Raw genomic sequence first — 19,669 nt, forward strand, 5'->3', positions numbered from 1 at the left:
GCTTCACTGAGTGAATGGGTTAAATGCAGAGAGGGATTTTCCCCACGGGGACCAATAAAGTACACTTTCTTCTTCTTCTTCTAAGTCTTCTGAGGAAGAAGAGACGCTGACGGGCTTTCTTAACCAGGGTGTTGATGTGACAGGACCATGACAGGTCCTGAGTGATGTGGACACCCAGGTATCGGAAACTGTCCACTCTCTCCACTGGCGTGCCACTGATGATGAGGAGTTTGTAATTCCTCGCCTCCTTATACATGCAGTGCTGCCATCTTCTGTTTCAGTTCGTTATTACACTCTTAAATACTACTACTTATTCCTGCGTCTTCTGGGATCTTACAAAGCTTCAAACGACGCGTCGACTATCAAATCAGTCGTCGACGATTTTAATAGTCGACGTAATCGTTACTAGTCGACTAGTCGTGGCAGCCCTACTTGGTAGTATCAAGTTAGACCTGCTTTGGCCTTTTGGAACTGTCTTAATTCTTCATTGATCTGGTTCATTAAGCTGCTGGAAATATTCCTCAGAGATTTTGGATTGAAAGCTCTAAATTGCCCATAGGTGTGAATGTAAGTGCGAATGGTTGTCTGTCTTTGTGTCATCCCCCACCCCCGAACCTAAAAAGGATGAGAATGGATGGATGGATGGGTGCAAGTACAGAAACCCCACCCACCTGCTGCTCAACCTTCTGTTATTGATGAGAGGCCCATAAGCGCAAAGCTTAAAGGGAGGCTTGTTTAAGAGAATGGATGAATTGAGAGGCTGTACCAAGGCCCGGTATAGGATAAAAAGTATTAAACATAGAGCTGTATTTGATTATAATACCAATTTTAGAAATAAAAACACTTGATTTGTTTTTATTTCTTTTCTGTTCAGTCCAGTCTAACTTTCCAGAGGCAATAAAATGCAGAATTTTTAGAAACAAGCCCTTTTTCGTCCCAGTTTGAATTTCTGAAGTCGCTGCTGTGTTGATGTAGGGCCCAAAGATCACCACTAGATGTCTCTGGTGGTGTTTCTGTGAGTACTGCACTCACAAGCGCAGTGAAGAAGTTAGAGAAGTGATCCTTGCAAGGCATGTCCTGCGTGCACATTGGGAAATGGAGACGTTAGACAGATAAAGCAGTTGTTTTTAAAGTCACAGTGACACACATACAAAGTTGAGATGAAAATGCATTCTTAATTGAATGCACAGTTTTGAATTTGAACAAGTTTCTTCCAACAAGAAGCAAAGAAAAAGAAAAGAAAGGGAAAAAAATTAAAGTAGTTTTGAAATAGTTGAGCTTGTGTGTATGGGGGGAGAGAGAGTTGATGTGGCCAGAGTTTGGTGTTTGGTAGCAGAAGGGGATTATGTAAGGATTAGAGTGTCTTTGTGTCTGTGGCATTCAGAACCTGAAATGGAAGATGGCGCATCCTGGTGATGTGTGTTTCTGTGCATGTGTTTACACTGTGCGTGGGTGGTGGGAATATAATTGTCTCCTCATATTTTCATAGTCTTGAGTTGTGTGTGTGTGTGTGTGTGTATACATGTACATATATGTGTGTGTGTGTGTGTGTGTGTGTGTGTGTGTGTGTATACATGTACATATATATGTGTGTGTGTGTGTTTTGGGAGAGTGTTAAGGGTGGCTCAGTAATCGGATAAGCCCCAGCAGACGATACTACTAGACAAAATATGAAGGCTGGCTGGACCCCCTAATCTGTCTCGGGAGCATCCCCCTCCACACCCCACACTCTCTCCGTTACATAGCATGCACACACAGGCGTATTGTTCCATGCTACTCTCCCTAACACTTCTCACTTAGAGCAACACCACCACACACACAGCACACACACACACACACACACACACACACAACACACACACACACACACCACTACACACCCACACGTGCCCATTGCTGATGCTAATGATAACAGCAATAAATGCCTTTGATATACATTTAAAGTCTTCTCACTTGTTAGGTTTTCATATTGGTTTGATTTAAACATCCCCCTTCTTTGCATTACAAAAAATAAATGGTTGTGTAATATTTTAGATTAGGCCTAAATGTGCCAGCATAATTGCCTATGTGAGACAGTATTGTTTTTGTTCAAGGGCTATGTGGGTATGTTTGTGTGAGACCGGTAATCTGCCTGTCTGAACCCCCAACTTCTCACACTCGCGCGCGCGCACACACACACACACACCCACACACACACACACACACACACACACACACACATACATCCAACGCAGACACACACACATACGAACTTACACCCCTCTCCCTCATCTATCCCTAATGAACTCTGAGTTTGTGCTGCGTCCAACACTGTGGCCAATCATTGGCAGCCTTGTGTATGAACTGTGACCCCTGTGCCATCTGAGGCTACAGGCATGATGGGAGAACTGTCTGGGTAGAGCAATGGACGGAGGGAGGGAGGGGGAGGGAAGCAGACGGAGAAAATGGGAAAAAAGCCCAAAAAAAAAAGAGACAAACAATGGTGGATATGAGTTCCAAATAAGCTCAGTGTTGGACACAAACATTTTGATGTCCTGCTGTCATCCAATATTCCCATGGTGCATTTGGTCACTTTGGTTGTTAGCAAACTTCCATGAGGTTCCTTTACATCAGTTCATTAAATATCGGATAAGCTGGAATTTGATCCATAGAAAACACATTTAGCTAAGTCACGATACTACGAGTGCACGTGGCTAAACAAAAGAGTGTTTGGACATCAGTGTGGGTATAAGGCGAACTGATTTATTAGATACTATATGTATGTGAATGTGTTAAAGACACTAAAAGTCAGCTTTCTATCCTTGGAATACAGATGCTTTAGTGTGTATGAATTAGGGCTGAACGATATATCGCATTTGCGATAATATCGCGACATGATCAAGTGCAATTTTCTAACCGCAAAGGCTGCGATTATACTCTGGACATGTCCAAATTCATGGGCTGCATCCTCCTGAGGCCGCATTTGTAGACCGATTACGTCACAGCGACGCGCCGAAGGCTGTCCAAATTACTACCATATCCCAGAATTCATAGCGCGGCCCAGCCAAACTCCAGTTTCCAGCAATGGCGGCCGCTACTAAGTTTTAAAATTACTCATACTAATCTTTCTGGGTCACAAAATAAACTTTTAACATATTTTCAGGCGAGAAAGTAGTTGTGTAAACATCAAATATCTGCTCGGTTTATCAAGATATCCGCATATTTGCAAAAGTGCTTCGACGTTTTCGAGGACGTCTGCTACCCACCAGCTCGACAGCTAGCCGGGAGCTCGAGGGTCACTGATGCGGCCGAGAACGGCACAACTCCCGGCACATCATTTTCAGATCACCGCGGAGTTTCCGCTGGGTTAAACGTAATATATAAGTCACTTAGACAACCTAAAAATGTTATTGTTGGGCTTTTTTCAGTGTTTTGTTTGTTCGTGAGTAAATCGGTTTGGCTGAGATTAAAGTTATTAGATTAGATAAAATAAAACTTTATTAATCCCCCGGGTGGGTTCCTCCTTGGTTTTCACACAGCTGACTAAACGTCAAACAGAAAACTTATTAAACAGAAGTATGAGACAGTCGAGAATTTACACCAGTGTCTGGTTATATTTTAGATAGCAAGAAGCAGACGGCCGAGTTTATTAAACTCCACCGAGACAGCGGTGACGCTAATCAGAACTAGCGCTAGACCGTCCAATTTCACGCCTTTAAATTTTAAAGGCGTGTTTGTGTGTGTGTTTATACAATTGCTATTATGTTTGCACTTTATGTGTAATGTTACTGACTGCAGAGATCAGTAAGATGTGTGTATTTTTTATTTATTAGTTTTATTTATTTAATATTATTTTTTAATTGAATGACTGTCTAGTAGTTCACAGATGTCGAAAAACTGAGTGTGGTAAAGCCACTGATTTTTTTTTATGTATATTTCTGCAATCTGCACATTGTACTGACTTTCATTTTAATGTTTACACCAGGGTTCCTTGTCAGCACTTTATGCTCAGATGTTTGTAAGCTAAAAATAAACTATTGTGTATGTTCAAATATACTGTTGTGATTGAAGAAGTTAAATAAAAATGTCAGTCATCAATTCATGCATCACCTCATGTCATCATAACAGAGGTCTGTCTTCCAGGAAAGAACAGTTTAAAATTAATGTAATATAGTATTGGCCATACTATATGATGTATTGCTTGTCTTTGTTTAATAATACAGAAGACAAAGACCTTAAAAAATTATCGCATCGCAATATTGGGGCAAAAAATCGCAATTAGATTATTTTCCATAATCGTTCAGCCCTAGTATGAATAGATAAATATAGAGGAAGTTAAAATCTGATTGTGTATCCATATAAGCACTTTTTGCTGTACAAGTGTGCCTGTGCCACCTTTATTTATAATAAGTAGAATTTTTAAATACTAAATAAATACATCAGAGCAGCAATTTGCAGTCCACCACTTGTCAAACAGAGGCCCTGTATGCTTGACAAGTGTGAACCCTGGTGACTTTCTCCAGGAAACAGCTCAGGTGTAAGGATGGATGGATGAACAGTAGAAGTGAAGCTTTGTTCCTGCTTTTAACTTTAGCATTTCCTGCTCAAAAAATGGCTTTGAGGATATATGAATTTAGGAAACATAATATGAGAAACTGCAGCAGTGTACTGTGATACAGCTCATTGGCACCATCAACTAATGCCTCCAGGATAACCACAAAGTTGCATCAATGCCTCAGCAATTTAAAAAATATATAAGGTTTGCAAGGAAAGAATTTAATGCAGCACTGCTGCATTAGATTTAGCTAGCAGATTTAGAGAAAAACTTGGAGAGAGAGTGGGGGTTATTTTCCAGAGGGAAAAGGAAGGCCTGCAGGAAGGGAGGCTGAAGGAGGGGATGAATTAATGAACAACCGCCACATGGTGCCCTGAGAAACGGAGAGCAAAATGGAAAGAGAAATAAACACATTTATCCATGGGTGCATGATCATTTTAGACATTTAAAGATATAAATCCTCCTTTTTACCACATGAACCACAGGTATTTATGATTGATTTGCCTTAATGATCTGAAATCAACATCAGCTGCCTTTATTAATTGACAACTATTGAGGATATTCCCCTGATTGCTTGAAATGCTTTAAAAACCTAAATGGAAACTGTGCAGCTGCCTTAAGATGGAAAGGATGTGCATAGTAATACTGCACTCAGAAAATAAACACAAGTGACAAGCATAAGCAGCCCAGTAATGTAGCAGGTTTGAGTTGGAGTGATGATGTATCGTTCAGTGTTCGTGAGACCTACGGGCCATGGGGAACATCTGCATCGATCTGCAGGGACTTGTTTGTGTCAATAGCTTAATATACACAGGATTATATGTAATTGTGTTCAGAGAGGGTTCTGTTTACTCTTCTGTCCTGAGGGAACCCAAAGAGCTGAAGGTGTATGTGTGTGTGTTTATACCTATGTTTGTGTGTGTGAGTGTGTGAGAGAGTGTGTGTAGTGCTTTGCTGAGACATGTAGTATGTATGAACCTGTCTCCTTTTACCTTGCTTTCACCAGGGAGTGATAAAGGGTCACTAAATGTTGACTGTGTGTCCTCGGTGATCTCTCCTGGACCTGCTCTGCCAGCTCTTTTGTTTAAGGTGCAGCATGAATGTCAGCATTTCACCCCAATGTCCTCGTTGACCTTTTCCCCTCATCTCAAGCTTATCTGTCTGTGATCCCTATACATATAACCAGTTATCCCCCGTCTGCTGCAAACACGCTTATACAGACAACCGAGAGGCTTAACTCTTTCCCCCATAAAGGCGACATTTGATGACCTGCCCTATATCCTTAATGACGCTTTTTTGATATTTCTGTATATCTCAATAAATACGTGGTTTAATGACCAATAGTTTTCAGGTTTTTCCAAGGCTAGCCGATGCACTTCTCATGGACACACAGTCATTTTCTATAAGCAGGCCTGACATCTGACAGAAACCTCTCAGTTCAGAAGAGAGCTTCAAAGGTTATTCCTAGTAGACTTTTAAGGGGGTAAAGAGTTAAGGAAAAGTTGACCAGTTCAGTGAGAAAATCTCTGTTATGCATATTTTGGGCCCACTTGTCCTGCTTGATCTGATCACTTTTATCCTATGATGGCATGTTTTTGTCATCTGTTCTCCATCCATAGGGCACGTGGGTTCACTGAATGGTTTTGATATCTATCAGAATGATAGGAGTCATCAGCCAGGTTTTGTATTTTTGTTATTCGTTTGTGCACTGGCACTTGCTAGCCACCCACCCTGATTCATACTGTGTGCCCCAAAAAACAACAGTGTTACTGCTCCTGATGAAAGAGAGGAAAAGACACACCGGGGAGCTTATTTCCCACTTCCAGCACAAAGAGAAATAACAAAGTATACCAGCAGGAGAGCTTTGTTGTCTGCTGTAATTAACAGAAGTGGACAGATATCAGCTGGACAGCTAAAACAGTATTATGCCATAACATTTGCCTGGCTCTTTTTGATTTCTTCCAACTTCTTTATGTATGTTTAAAGTAGCTCATCTGTCTGTCCTGTACTCTTCACCTACAGTTTTTCTCTCACGGCCACTCACACCAAGAGCTAAAAAGTTGAGGAGACATGATAAACTGTCATATGAATGCAATATTGATGGTAATAATTTCATGCTTTGATGAGAAAACAAAACATTCTCTTGGTTGTCAAGAGATCGTCGCTTATCCCAGAGATCATTGTCCATCTGCACCACCCTACTATAGGGCACTTTTTAAATTAGTAGAATAAACAGAGCTTCCTTCATGCTGTCACTTATAATGTTAAATAATGCTGTCTTTCTGCTCTCTCTGTAAACACTTTTCTTTGAGCCTGCCATTCCTCCTCTGTTTCCTCTTCACTAACCTCCTAACATTGTCTCTGTTCATCTGCCCCTCCTCCTCTTCCTCTGTCTCTAGCAGTCTCCATCCCTGTCCTATCTCTCCAGTCATGTTTAACTCATATCATTTTATGTATTTGCCCTTTTCACCTATTTCTTTCTTCGTCCTTTTTTTCTTTTTTTTGTATTCCTGTTTTCTCTTAGTTTTTCACCTTTTCTTTATTTCTCCCTCCTCACTTTCTTCTTCTCTTGCCATCTCTCTCCTTCAGTCTTGTTCCATTCGTTCTGATTTTCCCTCCACTCTGTTTAATCTTAGCGGATGTTTAATGAAATCCCTGCTGAAATGGACAATTGTTGCTTTGAGAATATTTATAGAAAGGAATAATCAGCCTTGTTTTGTGTGTGTGTGTGTGTGTGCGTGCCTGCATGTTACCACCCCTTCCCCCCTTTAAAGAAATAATTAGTTGAAGGCAGGACTGTGAAAGCTCTGAGCTTTGAGCTGAACAACAGACAGACAGGCACAGGAGCGCAGAACCATGGGTAAACAACTCTGGCATCATGGGTACTGCTGCTGCCAGTGTTTACTTTATTATGACTAACATGGTTATTGCTCAGTTGATGCAACTCAGAACAGTTCAGCACAGAGGATGACAGATTAAAATGTGAGTAATGCACAGACATCACCCACGGAGTGCGTGGACTGAAAGGATTTTACTGTTTTCTGTAGAAATTTGCTGCTATACGTTTAAGTTGCGCTTGACCGCTGAAAAAAATGTGCCATACTGTAATAAACAATAAATTCCTGTGTCACTGTTTATGAGTGTAATCTCTATAAGATACCGATGATCAAAACTAATATGATCTCCAGTGTTTTGTTTTTTTTTCCTCACGAGGTGCATTAAAGTTCAAGGATTTTAATGTCTGCAGCATCGTTGTTACCACTCATTTACTCAGATTTTCCCTTTTTGCCACTGTTTAATTGCTTTGACTGCAGTAAAATATGGCTTGGGTTTTCTTTGTTTGTTTGGGGGGTTTTTTGTTTTGTTTTTTACAACCAGCACTCAAAAATATTTACTTTATCAGGATGTAGAAAAAGGGAAAGCATCATGTCTTTACATTTGTGTGGCGGGAACCCAAAAACATTCTGCTCTGAATCTGAATTTGCTCCTTGAAGATTTGTCAAAATTGTTCTGAATCCATTCTATAATTAGTCAAACTTTTTTAGATTTATTGTAAAAATAGTTTTGAAATAGTGAGACACTGATTGATTTTTAGTGATGCATCAGTGTAATATAATTTTTCCTTAATTATTATTATTATTATTTATGCACAAGTTCTGGATATCCCTTGTGAAATTTAAACTTCTGGTTTTATGTGTTGTTAGTACATGTGACTTATTCATTTCAAGTTAGCAATATAAATCAACCACTATTAAAATCTGCACATTTTATGGGGTTTCCCTCCTTTGTGTGATGTAAGAAACCTTTTTAGATCAGTTTCTCATATTTTCTGAAGCACTAAACAACAAATATTTTACAGTCAAACACTTTTGTTTTAGAAGTAATCCTTTCTGACTAAATGACCTTTCAGGACAAGCTCGAACATGGTCATTCCCATCTCTGATAACCATATGCAAATTTCCAGCAGTAAAATATGAGTGACAGAAGAGGGAGACGTGGAGAATCCACGTTTCCTTCCCCGAATTTCCGCAGGCTTGTCACACCGCTGTTTCGGCAGTGACACTCTAATTCCGCTGCTGCACTCCCTACCTAGCTCCTCGGCTTTCTCTTATTATTTTTTTCATTTCAGTCTGTTTCATCTGTCTTTTTTCCCCCCCCCCCTCGTTCTCTATTTTTGTTTGTCTCCTGGCTGACTGAGTGAGTGAGTCGTCGGTTGTGTTGTGTCGTATTTGACAGCAGTCTGGGAGCCAAGCTGTCACTCATACAGCTCCTTGGTCCCACTGTCTTTCTGAAGTCAGTCTCCATTAATATAATAATGGCGTATAGTCGGCACCACTGAATATTTTACTGTAATGTTCAGCAGAACATTACCCCCACACTCAATACCACACAGAGAAAGTCTTACTGCCTGACAGAAACTTTTTATTTTGACTGAAAGGTCTTTGTGCGGTCTGTTTCATCTGTGGAAGTTTCTGTGTTTTTGTTGTGTTTTCCTTTTTGTGCTTTAGGAAAAGTGCTAGGCCCCCGTTTGATAAAGTGACTGAGGGTATTCTTTTTCTTGTCAGGCATCTATTATTGACACTTTCCAGGAATAGGCCTGGGTGCGCCACATGTTCCGCATTTGATTCTGCAGTCGTCATCCCAGGAAAACCATGTTTTATTTTTCAGTGTTGCAGGCTAAACAGTTTGATACAGCACCCTCATAATATTTGACTGTGATTGGAATAGGCATGTGTATTCAGAAAGTGTCTCTTGTATTTACCGTTGGTGAAAATAGCAATGCTTAGTCAGATGTATACGGTAGATAATGCGTCTTGTACTCATTGTATCCTACAACCCCTAAACCACCACCCTGACCCTTCACCCATTTTAATTCATCATTCATTTGGACGTCTTCTTCTTGTCCACCTCTGTCTACTATCACTGTGTATGCAGGTGAGCAGGGTGCAGTAACCATGTTTCCTCTGTTCCTGTTGGATCACCACATGACTGCCAGGGAGCTCGGCTTCTGGAACGGCGTCATCGCCATGGGTTTCTCCATCTGCGGATCGTCCCTGGGAGGCCTGCTGCTCGCTCAGTTTAGGTAGCCTTCATCAGCACCATCATTTATCACTGGTTTCACCATGGCCTTTCTGTGGCAGAAATATTTTGTGACTCTTTTAAGTGGTCTCACTTTGCAAAACCCTTCAATTTAAGCGGCGTCTTTGGGGGGTGTTTGCCCTTGAAAAATGTGTAAAATGCTGTTACTAACTCCACATTCTTCATGAAACTGTGTAATAGTCACCTGGGCTTGAAACTAAGATATTTAATCATGAACTAACCTGGCAGGTAGGTTTCTTCAGTTAATCGATTATTTAATATCAAGTGCTAAAGAGTACTGAAAAAAGTCCATCACCATCAATCCAAGAAAATCACTTTCTTTTAGGTCTATCCATTTCTGTTATATAGTACTGTGCACTTTTTAAAGTGGTCTTGAACAATAGTTCTTTGGGTTTTCTGAAGGTCTATAAAATGTTTCTTGGGACATTGACTGCTTTGTCATTCATTTTCGGTCTAGTCCTTGAACCTGACCATTTTCAGAGTATGTTGTTGGGGTTTCTTATTTTTGTTTAGTTGTTTTTTGTTAAGCCACATAACACTGTCCCCTGAATCATTCATACATAAAAAGATCCTTACTCAAGAGATGAACCTGTAATTTTTCTATACATAACAGACAACTGTAGCAAAGAACCAATTTTAAATTGTAGCTTTAGGTACTTTGTTACAAGCAGGCTGTGCCAAAAACACATCATTTTTACCCATTTCTTTCGTTGAATCCAAGAATAAACTGCAGAGATAATAGTTTGATAGGCACCAACAAGGCTATTCTGTTGTTTCAAAAATTGGAGGTGAAGATTTGATTTACTCTCTAAACAAAAATCTTAAACTATTACTAATGTAGTCAGAAAATACACAAAAACCACTGTAGATTCAAGTTTAAATTGCATAAAAGAGTTTATTGAAAAGCAGTTCCAATAAACCCAAAGCTCAGACAAAAAAGAGACAAAAATGCCCTGGGGGATGCAAACGGTAGACAAACAAAATCAAACCCTATTAAAGACAGACACACCGGGCGGTAGGAGGGGGGGGGTCTTAATTTATAGAGAATGGCCTACTGTGCCCTCCCCCTCCTGCCTCCATTCTAGCAGGTATTCAGCTCTAATAAAATGGTACTCTCTCGTTTGTAGTTTATTACTTTTAGCTAGGTCAGACTTCAACGTCATACTATTTGTCAAAACATTCCCCTTTGAAGAACCCATTCCCTTTTGATGTAGCCATGTGTTCTCATGATCACCATCCGATGAGCCCAGGTGTTAGTCTTGTTGGATGCGTTTCACATCTGGTGTCCAAGCATAACGCACACACAAAACAATCACCTCTTTAGTGCAGATACTTGAGCACAACATGTCGCTAACTTGTGCTCTGAACACTATGCATGTTGTGAGAGTACAGTACTGGGCCATTATATGGAAACTAAAGTAAAGTGTCTTATAGTGCTAATCTTTTATAATACTCCAGTATTTATTGTAAATTTATAATGACTCTGAGTATTTCCAGTGTTAATTACTTTTTAGTGTTTACTTCAGTAAAACTGAGACAAAATAATAGTCCAGTAAACACACTGATTAACTGAGGATGGTGAAATAAACAGTAGTAATACTTTTCACAGTATGCAGTGTTGCATAGGCCAGAGTGGTTTCATAATGTGAAATATCAAACAATTCTCAAAGAGCTATTAGCCTTAAAAATTGTGCTTTGTGTGTATGTAGTGAGTCCTTAAAAATTTGAGGAAACTGGTGAAAAAGTTCACTTCACTTGTTTCACCTACTGTTCACTGAAGCTTTATCAGAAAGGGTCTAAGTGGAAGAGTGGCTGTCAAGAAATTACTTACCCACCATTATTTTCGTCTGTGATTTTGTGTGCACTGACTGTCTCCTTTACCTCTCTATCTCATGTTTTAAGCCTCGTATCACTCTTTATATGGTTTGCAGTAATTTAAGTAAACACTGCCTTGTTTGAGAGCATGGGAACCCCCTCTCTGGAGCGTGGACATGAGCAGCAAATCCATCAGACAAACACTGATGTGTGCAAAGACACAATGCAAACACACACACAAGGACCCCTCAAGTTTGACACAATATCCACCTAGTTTTTTTTAATTGTCACCTTTACAGACAGGTATAAGATGGTAGACTTTCTGCTACAGGTGACAGACAGGTACCTGTTAGAACATTCAATTGTAAATTACAACAGTTTGAGATGAATAAACATTGTCAAGGGTGGGATTACATCAGGGATCTGCTTTGAGCCCTTACTTGTTTCCAATAGTGATGAATAGGTTAACAGAGGAGTCAGGAAGGAAGACTGTGCGCTATGGTCTTTATAGATGGTAATGGTGATCTGTAGTTAGAGTAGGGAAGAGGTGGAAGATAGACTTCAGAGGTAAAAGTATGCTCTGGAGAAAAGAAGAATGAAAGTCAGAAGCAAGACAGAATGCTTATGGAATGGAGAAGGGTAGTAAAGGAGTTTGAATACCTGGAATCAACTGTCCAAAGCAATGGACAGTTCACAAGAGAGGTAAAGAAGAGAGTGCAGGAAAGGTGGGGTGGGTGGAGACGAGTGTTAGTGGTGATGTATGACAGAAGGAAAGTGGCAAGTGAAGGTTTGCAAGATGTTAGCAAGACCATCTATGATGTATGGATTGGAGATGGTGACACTACCAAAAAGAAAGGTGGTAGAGTTGAAGATACTCAGCTTTTCACCGGGAGTGACCAGAATGGATAGGATTAGAAACAAGTACATCAGAGGGACAGCTTAGATGCAGTTTGGAGACAAAAAGGGGCAAGATGGTTTAGGCATGTATAGAGTACAGATACTGGATAAGATTAAGTTGCCTGGCAGGAGGAAAAGAGGAAGACCACAGAGAAGATTTGTGGCTGTGGTGAAGGAGGACATGTGGAGGGTTGGTGTGACAGAAGAGGATGCTAGGAATGGGGTGAGATCAGGTGAGATGGAGGAAGATGATCCATTCTGGTGACTCTTGAAGGGAGGAGCCAAAAAAGTAATTTATAAAACTTTTTAAAGATTCGTAAAGTTATGAGATTTGTTAATTACTGTTTATACCAAAAACCTTTTCAGGAAAAAAAAACAAACCTGTCAATCTTACAATAATAAAAAAAGACAAATTTCCATAGACTCTGGTGTATTTGAATAAACATCTTTTGTGTTAATAATATGATTTTTAAACATTTTCCATGTTAAATACAGATGACATGAAATTGTGCCATTTGCACCTGACCACAGTTATGTAAGATTATTCGATCTGCCTATAGAATCACTTTGTAGGACGGCCCTGCCTATGGCCATTGTGATGCGATGGGAACTGTGACTAACAACAATACCTGGACAGAGGATATTATGTTAGTTCCCACTCCATGCAGTGATGTAGTCTTAATATAAATCCTTATTCTTGCTATTAATTCACATCTTTGCTGATTAGAACATTCTGCACCCATATGCATAAAGTAATTAGCATATGTTAGATGTACATGGTATAATGACGAGCTAATGGATAAGCAAAGTCTCTGTTGCCCTGTTTTGTTATCTGTGTCAGTGCTGTATGAGTGTGTTTGCTTGCCTGTTTGTTGACATGTATCAGTTGCCATGTGCTCTCTCTTATGTCAGTCTTGTTTGTCCTTTTTCTTCCACTTGGATTCCAGGCTTTCTCCACTTGTCAGGTGACACTAGCAAACACAAAGAAAGCCTCCAAAGGCAAAAATTTCTTTCCTTTTTTTTTTTAGGGAAAGTGCTTTCAAAAGATGTCATTGTCATACTTTGGCTTTTGATCTTTCACTCTCCCTCTCCATTTCACACCTATGTAACTTGTAAAGGCGGTAAAATCTTCACACCCTCACAACACAGAGAATACTCTCTAAATGTGTTATTTTGCACAAGATAGACAGATTTAGCCTGGAAATTATACCTTTAAATTTGTACAAGCCATCAATTTCATTACCAATCTTTTTTTCGTTTTGCAAGGTTTTGCACTGACCCAAAATATACTTAGTAAGTATTCTTGGTGATGTTTTAGGTTTAAAACCATTGTACAATAAAATTCAAAGACTGTACATTGGGAAATAAATCACTGGCTTCATCCAGTCTCAAACTGTCTTCCCCTGAAATGTATAGTAGTAATTTATTTGAACTGTGTGTAAAGCTCTGGGTTTGAGCGTGGGGGTTGCACATTCTCCCTGTGCCTGTGTGGGTTCTTTGCAGGTACTGTGGTTCTAGTTTTGTCTCATCCGACCAAAGGATGGCCTCCAGTCTGCATAATCTTTTTCCGGGTTGTCCTTGACATGCTTCACTCTGGCTTGAAAGTGTGTCTTCTGCAAAAGTGATGTTTTTACTGGATTCTCACAGTCCATTCCTGTACAGGTGGAGTGAATATTTCGTATAATCATCTCCTGTTTTGTGAGAATCAAGAATTATTTTTCTCAAGTATGAACTGTTTTTCTTTTATTTTTGGTATGATGCTTTCTCATGTGACCGCTGAAGATAACCCCTTAGTTTTAACTTGATTTTACAAGCTGTGAGAATTAAAAAGTGAAATCACATCATTGCACAGCAGTGGTTTGTGCCTGTGGGTCTGTTATGACAAATGTGTAGTAGATTCAGTGTTAAAACTAGTTTCTGATTGTACGTACACTCAGCTCCTCCACTTGGTTACTACTTCTCATCACCTGCACGTACACACACATACGCACACACAGAAAGGGCTGTTAGTTAGGCTGGGCTGTTGTTCCTCCTCTAAAAGCTCCGTTGGAAGGTATATCCTCACTACCATCAGAAACGGCTGAGTGGTCAGTGAGTGACCCCCTTTACAACTGCCCCTGGCAACCTGAGAACGTAGTTATTCTTATCTGGGCCTGGCCCGTGTGAGGTGGCAGCCAGGGAGGTTTCTTTTTCTCACACACACACATCCCTCAGCATCTCTTGAGAGTGCGTGATATGAAAGGCTGTCATTGAGAAGGGAGGCAAAGGAGCAACAGAGAGAAGAATGTCTTTAGCATGTGAATGATGCAGGATTGGTTTTCCAGTAGAGAGGTAAGGAAACGCTGGGTGCAGGGGGAAGAGAGAGCCAGATAAAGATACAGGGAAGAGTGAAAGAAGAAAGAGGGGGGGTCTTGAACAGAAATAAAAATACATTTAAATTAAAAGAGTTTATGGCATCAACTTGGGTTTTAGGTTTTGAGATGTTTTGAAACGCACAGGTTTTAATCCATTAATCATGTAATCAAATAAATTATCAATATAGTCGATAGCTCCGCTGGAAAATATAATCACGACAGCCCTGGTACAGATCTATTTGGGAACCATTATTTTTCCTCGTTTCCTGTCACATTTATACTGGCAGACATGTTTAAAGAGTCTGTCTGAATATGAAAGATAAATTCAGATTTTCTTACCTAACTAAATCAGATAACCTGTTTTGTGTGTCCCTTTCTTTCTCACAACCTTTTTTTAAAACACATAAATAATTACATGCAAAAAAAACCCCATAAACAAACACACACAGTCCCTTGAGTGGCAGGTATCCTCTGAGTGATTGGCATTGTTAATCCCTGATGTCACACAACAGTGTGAGTGCGTGTGTGTGTTTTTATGTATGTTAACAGTGATTAATTATCTTTCTCATGCTGGGGATCTCCTTAGGTTATTGATTACGTCATGAACCAGACCCACAGGGGGATGATTTTCTTGCACTAACAGGGAATCAATTAGTGTCTGGGGACTTGTTTACTTATGCACGTGCACGTATGTAACTGTGTGCGCGCGTGCGTCTGTGAAATGCGAAGAAACAAACAAAGTGTCTCTAAATTTAATGATATTAGCTCGGAGTGGCTTTCATCAGGTATCACACTGCTCATCAATACACTTAAAAGTTAGTTAACAGCTCTTTGATGATCTTCTTGTTTGCTGGTTTTTCCTCAGCATCGGGGCCCTGATGCGGCGCATGTTTGTGTTGCGAACAATCAGCATGGTCTTCCAGAGTTCTCTGCTCACTGTCCTCGAACCATCACCGCTCATGAAAGGTGAGAAGCAAACCCACAATAAGACAATGGTCACAAAGTAAATGATTTCAAAATATTTTAACAAATGCTACAATTCTGGATTATTTAGTCCGGTTTATGTTTGGTGCTCTGATGTAAATATGACAGAAGCGGGCAATGAAAACAAAGAGCTACATGTTTGGTCATCATGTCAATGAGCATATATGCAGTAATCAAATAAACAAGTGTTAATACTCACTGACCCGTATTAACCTAGAATCTTTATAGTCTTTGTTTTAAAAATTGTGAATGGCAGTGAATAATATCACACACACACCAAACACAGTGAAGCTACAAAGCCTAACAGTGGCCACAGTTACAGTTTTATCAGCAGGGAATGAAGTCAGCAAAAATAATGCTGTTCAGTGCTTATGGCAGGCTCAGCAAGACACAAGCAATGATAGTCCCCAGGTTTACTGCAATGCTATTGTTTTATGGTATTTCTGCTAGTGCATTTAGGTTCTGGATATGTGTAAAATGAGTGTTAGTTCTGTGGTTAAGCAGCTGATATTTATTTATTTATTTGTTTCTTTGTTTATAGTGACAGTGACAGGAAAGTAACTTGATATTGAGGTTAAGTAAGACTTCGGTAGCAGGTTTTTACATTAGACATTTGTTGTGACAGGATAAGATGTAAATCTTTCAGTAGATTCATTCAGATTTAATGCATTTCCATGTGCACTTGAAGCTGACCTGTAGTCATTGGCCTAACACGTCATCGCTCCAGTCGGATATATAACAAGAGACGTTTAGAAGTAGGGCTTCCAAAACCTTCTTCTTTAAACTGGCAATTTGTATAGTGTGTGGTAGGAGTGACAGGTGGGTCTGAAGTGAGGGGTGCGATTACATCAGGGATGGGCCCTGAACCCCTTCTTGTTTCCAGTGGTGATGGACAGGCTAACAGATGAAGTTAGCTGGAACCTATGGAGAGACTGTGATGTCTCCAAATAACATTGTGCTCTGTAGTGAAAGTAGAGAGCTGATGGATGAGAGCCTGGTTAGGTGGAAGTGTGCTCTGAAGAGAACAGAAGTGAAAGTCAGGAAAAGTAAGACAGAATACATGTGTATGAATGAGAGAGAGAGAGACAGGTATAATGATTTTAAATATCTCAAGTCAACCCTCCAAAGCAACAGACAGTACAGAAGAAAGGTGAACAAGAGGGTGCAGGCAGGTTGGAGTGGATGGGGGAAAGTGTCAGGGGTGATTTGTGACAGGTGAGTGCAGCAAGAGGGAAAGGAAAGGCTTGCAACTTGGTAGTGAGTCCTTTTATGATGTGTAGTTTGGAGATGGCGGCCCTGACAGAAAGACAGGTGCCAGGTGCTTAGTGACCAGGATGGACAAGATTAGAAATGAGGATATCAGAGAGACAAGGGTGAGATGGTTTTGGCATGTGCAGAGGAGGGATAGTGGGATTATTGGACAAAGGATGCTGAACATGAAGCTGCCAGGCGGGAAGAAAAGAGGAAGATTCGTGATGTAGTGGAGGACATGCAGAGTGTTGGAGTGATGGAAAAGAATGCAAGGGGTTAGATGGAGGCGAACGATCCTATTGGGATCCCTTAATGGGAGCAACTAAAATAGGAAGATTGGGAAAAAGAGAGTTGTTGAAATCATGAATGACTACAATATAAAATGTTTGAGATTTTGAGCACTTTTTGTGTCAGCTGTATGACAAGTGAAGAACCCTTAGAAGGAAAAGTGGGTCAAGTTTGAAAGGTCAAACTTTGGATGTAAAGCCTGGTACTAATGTCACTGGCAGTTTCAAATGCTGTTAGACCTTGTGTTAACCAGTGGCCTATAGTTCAAGCGTTCAGTCTGAATGCATGACGTGGAGGACGTCTGTAGGAGAGGTCTCCCTCCAGACAGTTATTCATTCATTAATGTCTGAATGACACATCTGATTGCGCTGAACAGCCGGTCGGGATTCACATTCACACCATTCATCTCCTCCTGAGCCCGTCTCTTACCCTATCAAGCTTCTCCAACTCAAAGTAGAGGCATCTCCCGCCTCCATTTTAAACCCAGAACAAAGATTTCAGGAAAACTTGACTAAAAACCCTCAAAACAGAAAAAAAACATTCAGTTTCAGATTTTTCAATATTACATGATAACCCTCCGCTTCCCGTTCTTCCAGTCTGATCAGTCGGTGTATCTTTTTGACTCCACCAGTCTTATGTCGCTGACTGAAGAGTCTTGCTCGGCAAAAACTCTGGCGGCTTGAGTGAATAATTCAGTGTTAGTGGGAGCAGAGACAGATAGGCTCTGTGGTTCCTCTGTTTCCCCACTAACACTGCTCTGCCACTTCCCCTCAGAGGATACACTACATGTGTTTTGGGGACTGGGACTGAGGGGGGGGGAGCTGCACTTCAGCAGATTACCGTTTCTCGCTGCTTTGTCTCTCTGCTTTCACTTTAACATAGAATTGTAAAGTGAGTAGTGTAGCAGAGAAAACGACGTGTAAAGCTGCAAGCTTTCTGCCTGCTTTCAGAAAAGGAACTGCTGGGTTTTCTGTTGTCTTATTGTAGTAAGACTCAGATGTGTCAAGGCTGGTTTTGATCCATTTTACTTGCGTGTGTGTGCTTTCTCAGGTATGGCAGTCTTGAGCATGAGTGTTCAACACTTCCTGGGTGGTCTCATCACCACGCTCACCTTCACTACCATGATGCATTGCACTCAGAGGGCCGAGGAAAGCATTCAGGTAAAAAGGAGTTCTGTCCATTCCCGCCAACAAGCTCATTAACTAGCCCAGGGCTGCTTTCATGTACAAGTTTTGCTCTGTTGTCATCATCTTTTTTAATGTTTATTGCGTTGTGCTTTACTGTTAGGTCTCCTGTGGCTCAACAAGCCAACAATACAGTCTTTTCATTGTTTTCACCCTCTGTCTTTCTCCCCCTCCCCAACCACCTCTGTTTAGGTTAAATTATGTAATGTTAGCTCATTTCCTTTGGTTGTCAAAGTGATGCTGGAGAGGGAAATCTTTCAGCATTAAGTGCCATACCTTTTGTCACCTGTACCTGTCAGTTGTCATCAGCTGTTTCCACCTGGAAAATGTCAAGTTTCAGCAGCCCCAGTTTCCTTGCATTGCTGGCCCCCTTGCTGACATTGTCCCTCCTACTGCCTGTCTCTTTGTCATTCTCTAGTCTTTTAAACGCTCTCTTTTCCAACTCTGAATTTTTTCCTCTCCTTGCTCATTTTCTCCTCTTTGACATAACTCCTTTTGTCCCCGTCGTATCTGGGCCAGCGTTGCCTGGAGGTGATCGTTTTTCACACAGCCATTCAGACGTCACTCAGTCAATCTCTGAAGGTGACAAATTATCATTTAAATTGCTGTCAGTCCTAAAGTGAAAAAGAAAGATGAAGGGGGAAAAAAAATCACAAGCTGAAGCACAGACACCAGGATCCAGTTATGAAATTAAACTTAATGAAAGGAGAGAGAACAAGTACAGCATTTCACAAGGAGAGCAGAGGTTAATCTGAGAGATTCTCATGACACAGAATGGCTGTTTTTCTTTGTAGTGTCGGTGTGGGATTTTGGTCTGTGTGTACATACATGAGAGGAGAGCATTAGCTCACCTGCGCTTGGTGTGTAAATGTGTGCGTTACTGAAGGTAGTGCTATCCAGTAACAGAAAACTGATACTGTGAGTGCTTGTTAACGATCCCCAGGAGAAAGAAACCGAATCCGTTAAACAAGTTGCTCAGAATAAAGGCACTTCACTTAACTGTGGTTACACAGGCTCTCAGAGCGCTCTACCTCAGCCTGCAGACCACAGACCCCACTCACCACTCATCAGATTCTGATATGATTTTCAGTCTTTGTTTTTTTCCAGTGAGAAATGCCCTCAGCTGATTTAGTGAGCATGGTCCATTCTCCAAAATCTAAAAAAAAGTCATAAATAAGAAAAGAAAAGATGGTAGTGAACTGCAGAGTAGAGCAGGGCGATATGGCCAAAAATATTTATCACGATATATATTTGAAAATTTG

General features: G+C 40.6%; 1 protein-coding gene across 3 annotated transcripts in view; it reads left to right on the forward strand.

The window, feature by feature from the left end:
- mfsd3 (major facilitator superfamily domain containing 3) overlaps window positions 1-19,669 on the forward strand; it is a 63,031-nt gene that overhangs the window by 14,477 nt on the left and 28,885 nt on the right. For all 3 annotated transcript variants that reach the window (XM_005922769.3, XM_005922768.3, XM_042221206.1), the window contains exons 3-5: window positions 9,470-9,617; window positions 15,566-15,666; window positions 18,274-18,383. In XM_005922769.3, coding sequence (XP_005922831.1) covers window positions 9,470-9,617; window positions 15,566-15,666; window positions 18,274-18,383 — 359 coding nt within the window. The remainder of the gene's footprint in view (window positions 1-9,469; window positions 9,618-15,565; window positions 15,667-18,273; window positions 18,384-19,669) is intronic.

The sequence above is a fragment of the Haplochromis burtoni genome, unplaced genomic scaffold (assembly GCF_018398535.1).
Source record: "Haplochromis burtoni strain Fernald_Lab_line unplaced genomic scaffold, NCSU_Asbu1 Contig_62, whole genome shotgun sequence".
NCBI classification, from domain to species: domain Eukaryota; kingdom Metazoa; phylum Chordata; class Actinopteri; order Cichliformes; family Cichlidae; genus Haplochromis; species Haplochromis burtoni.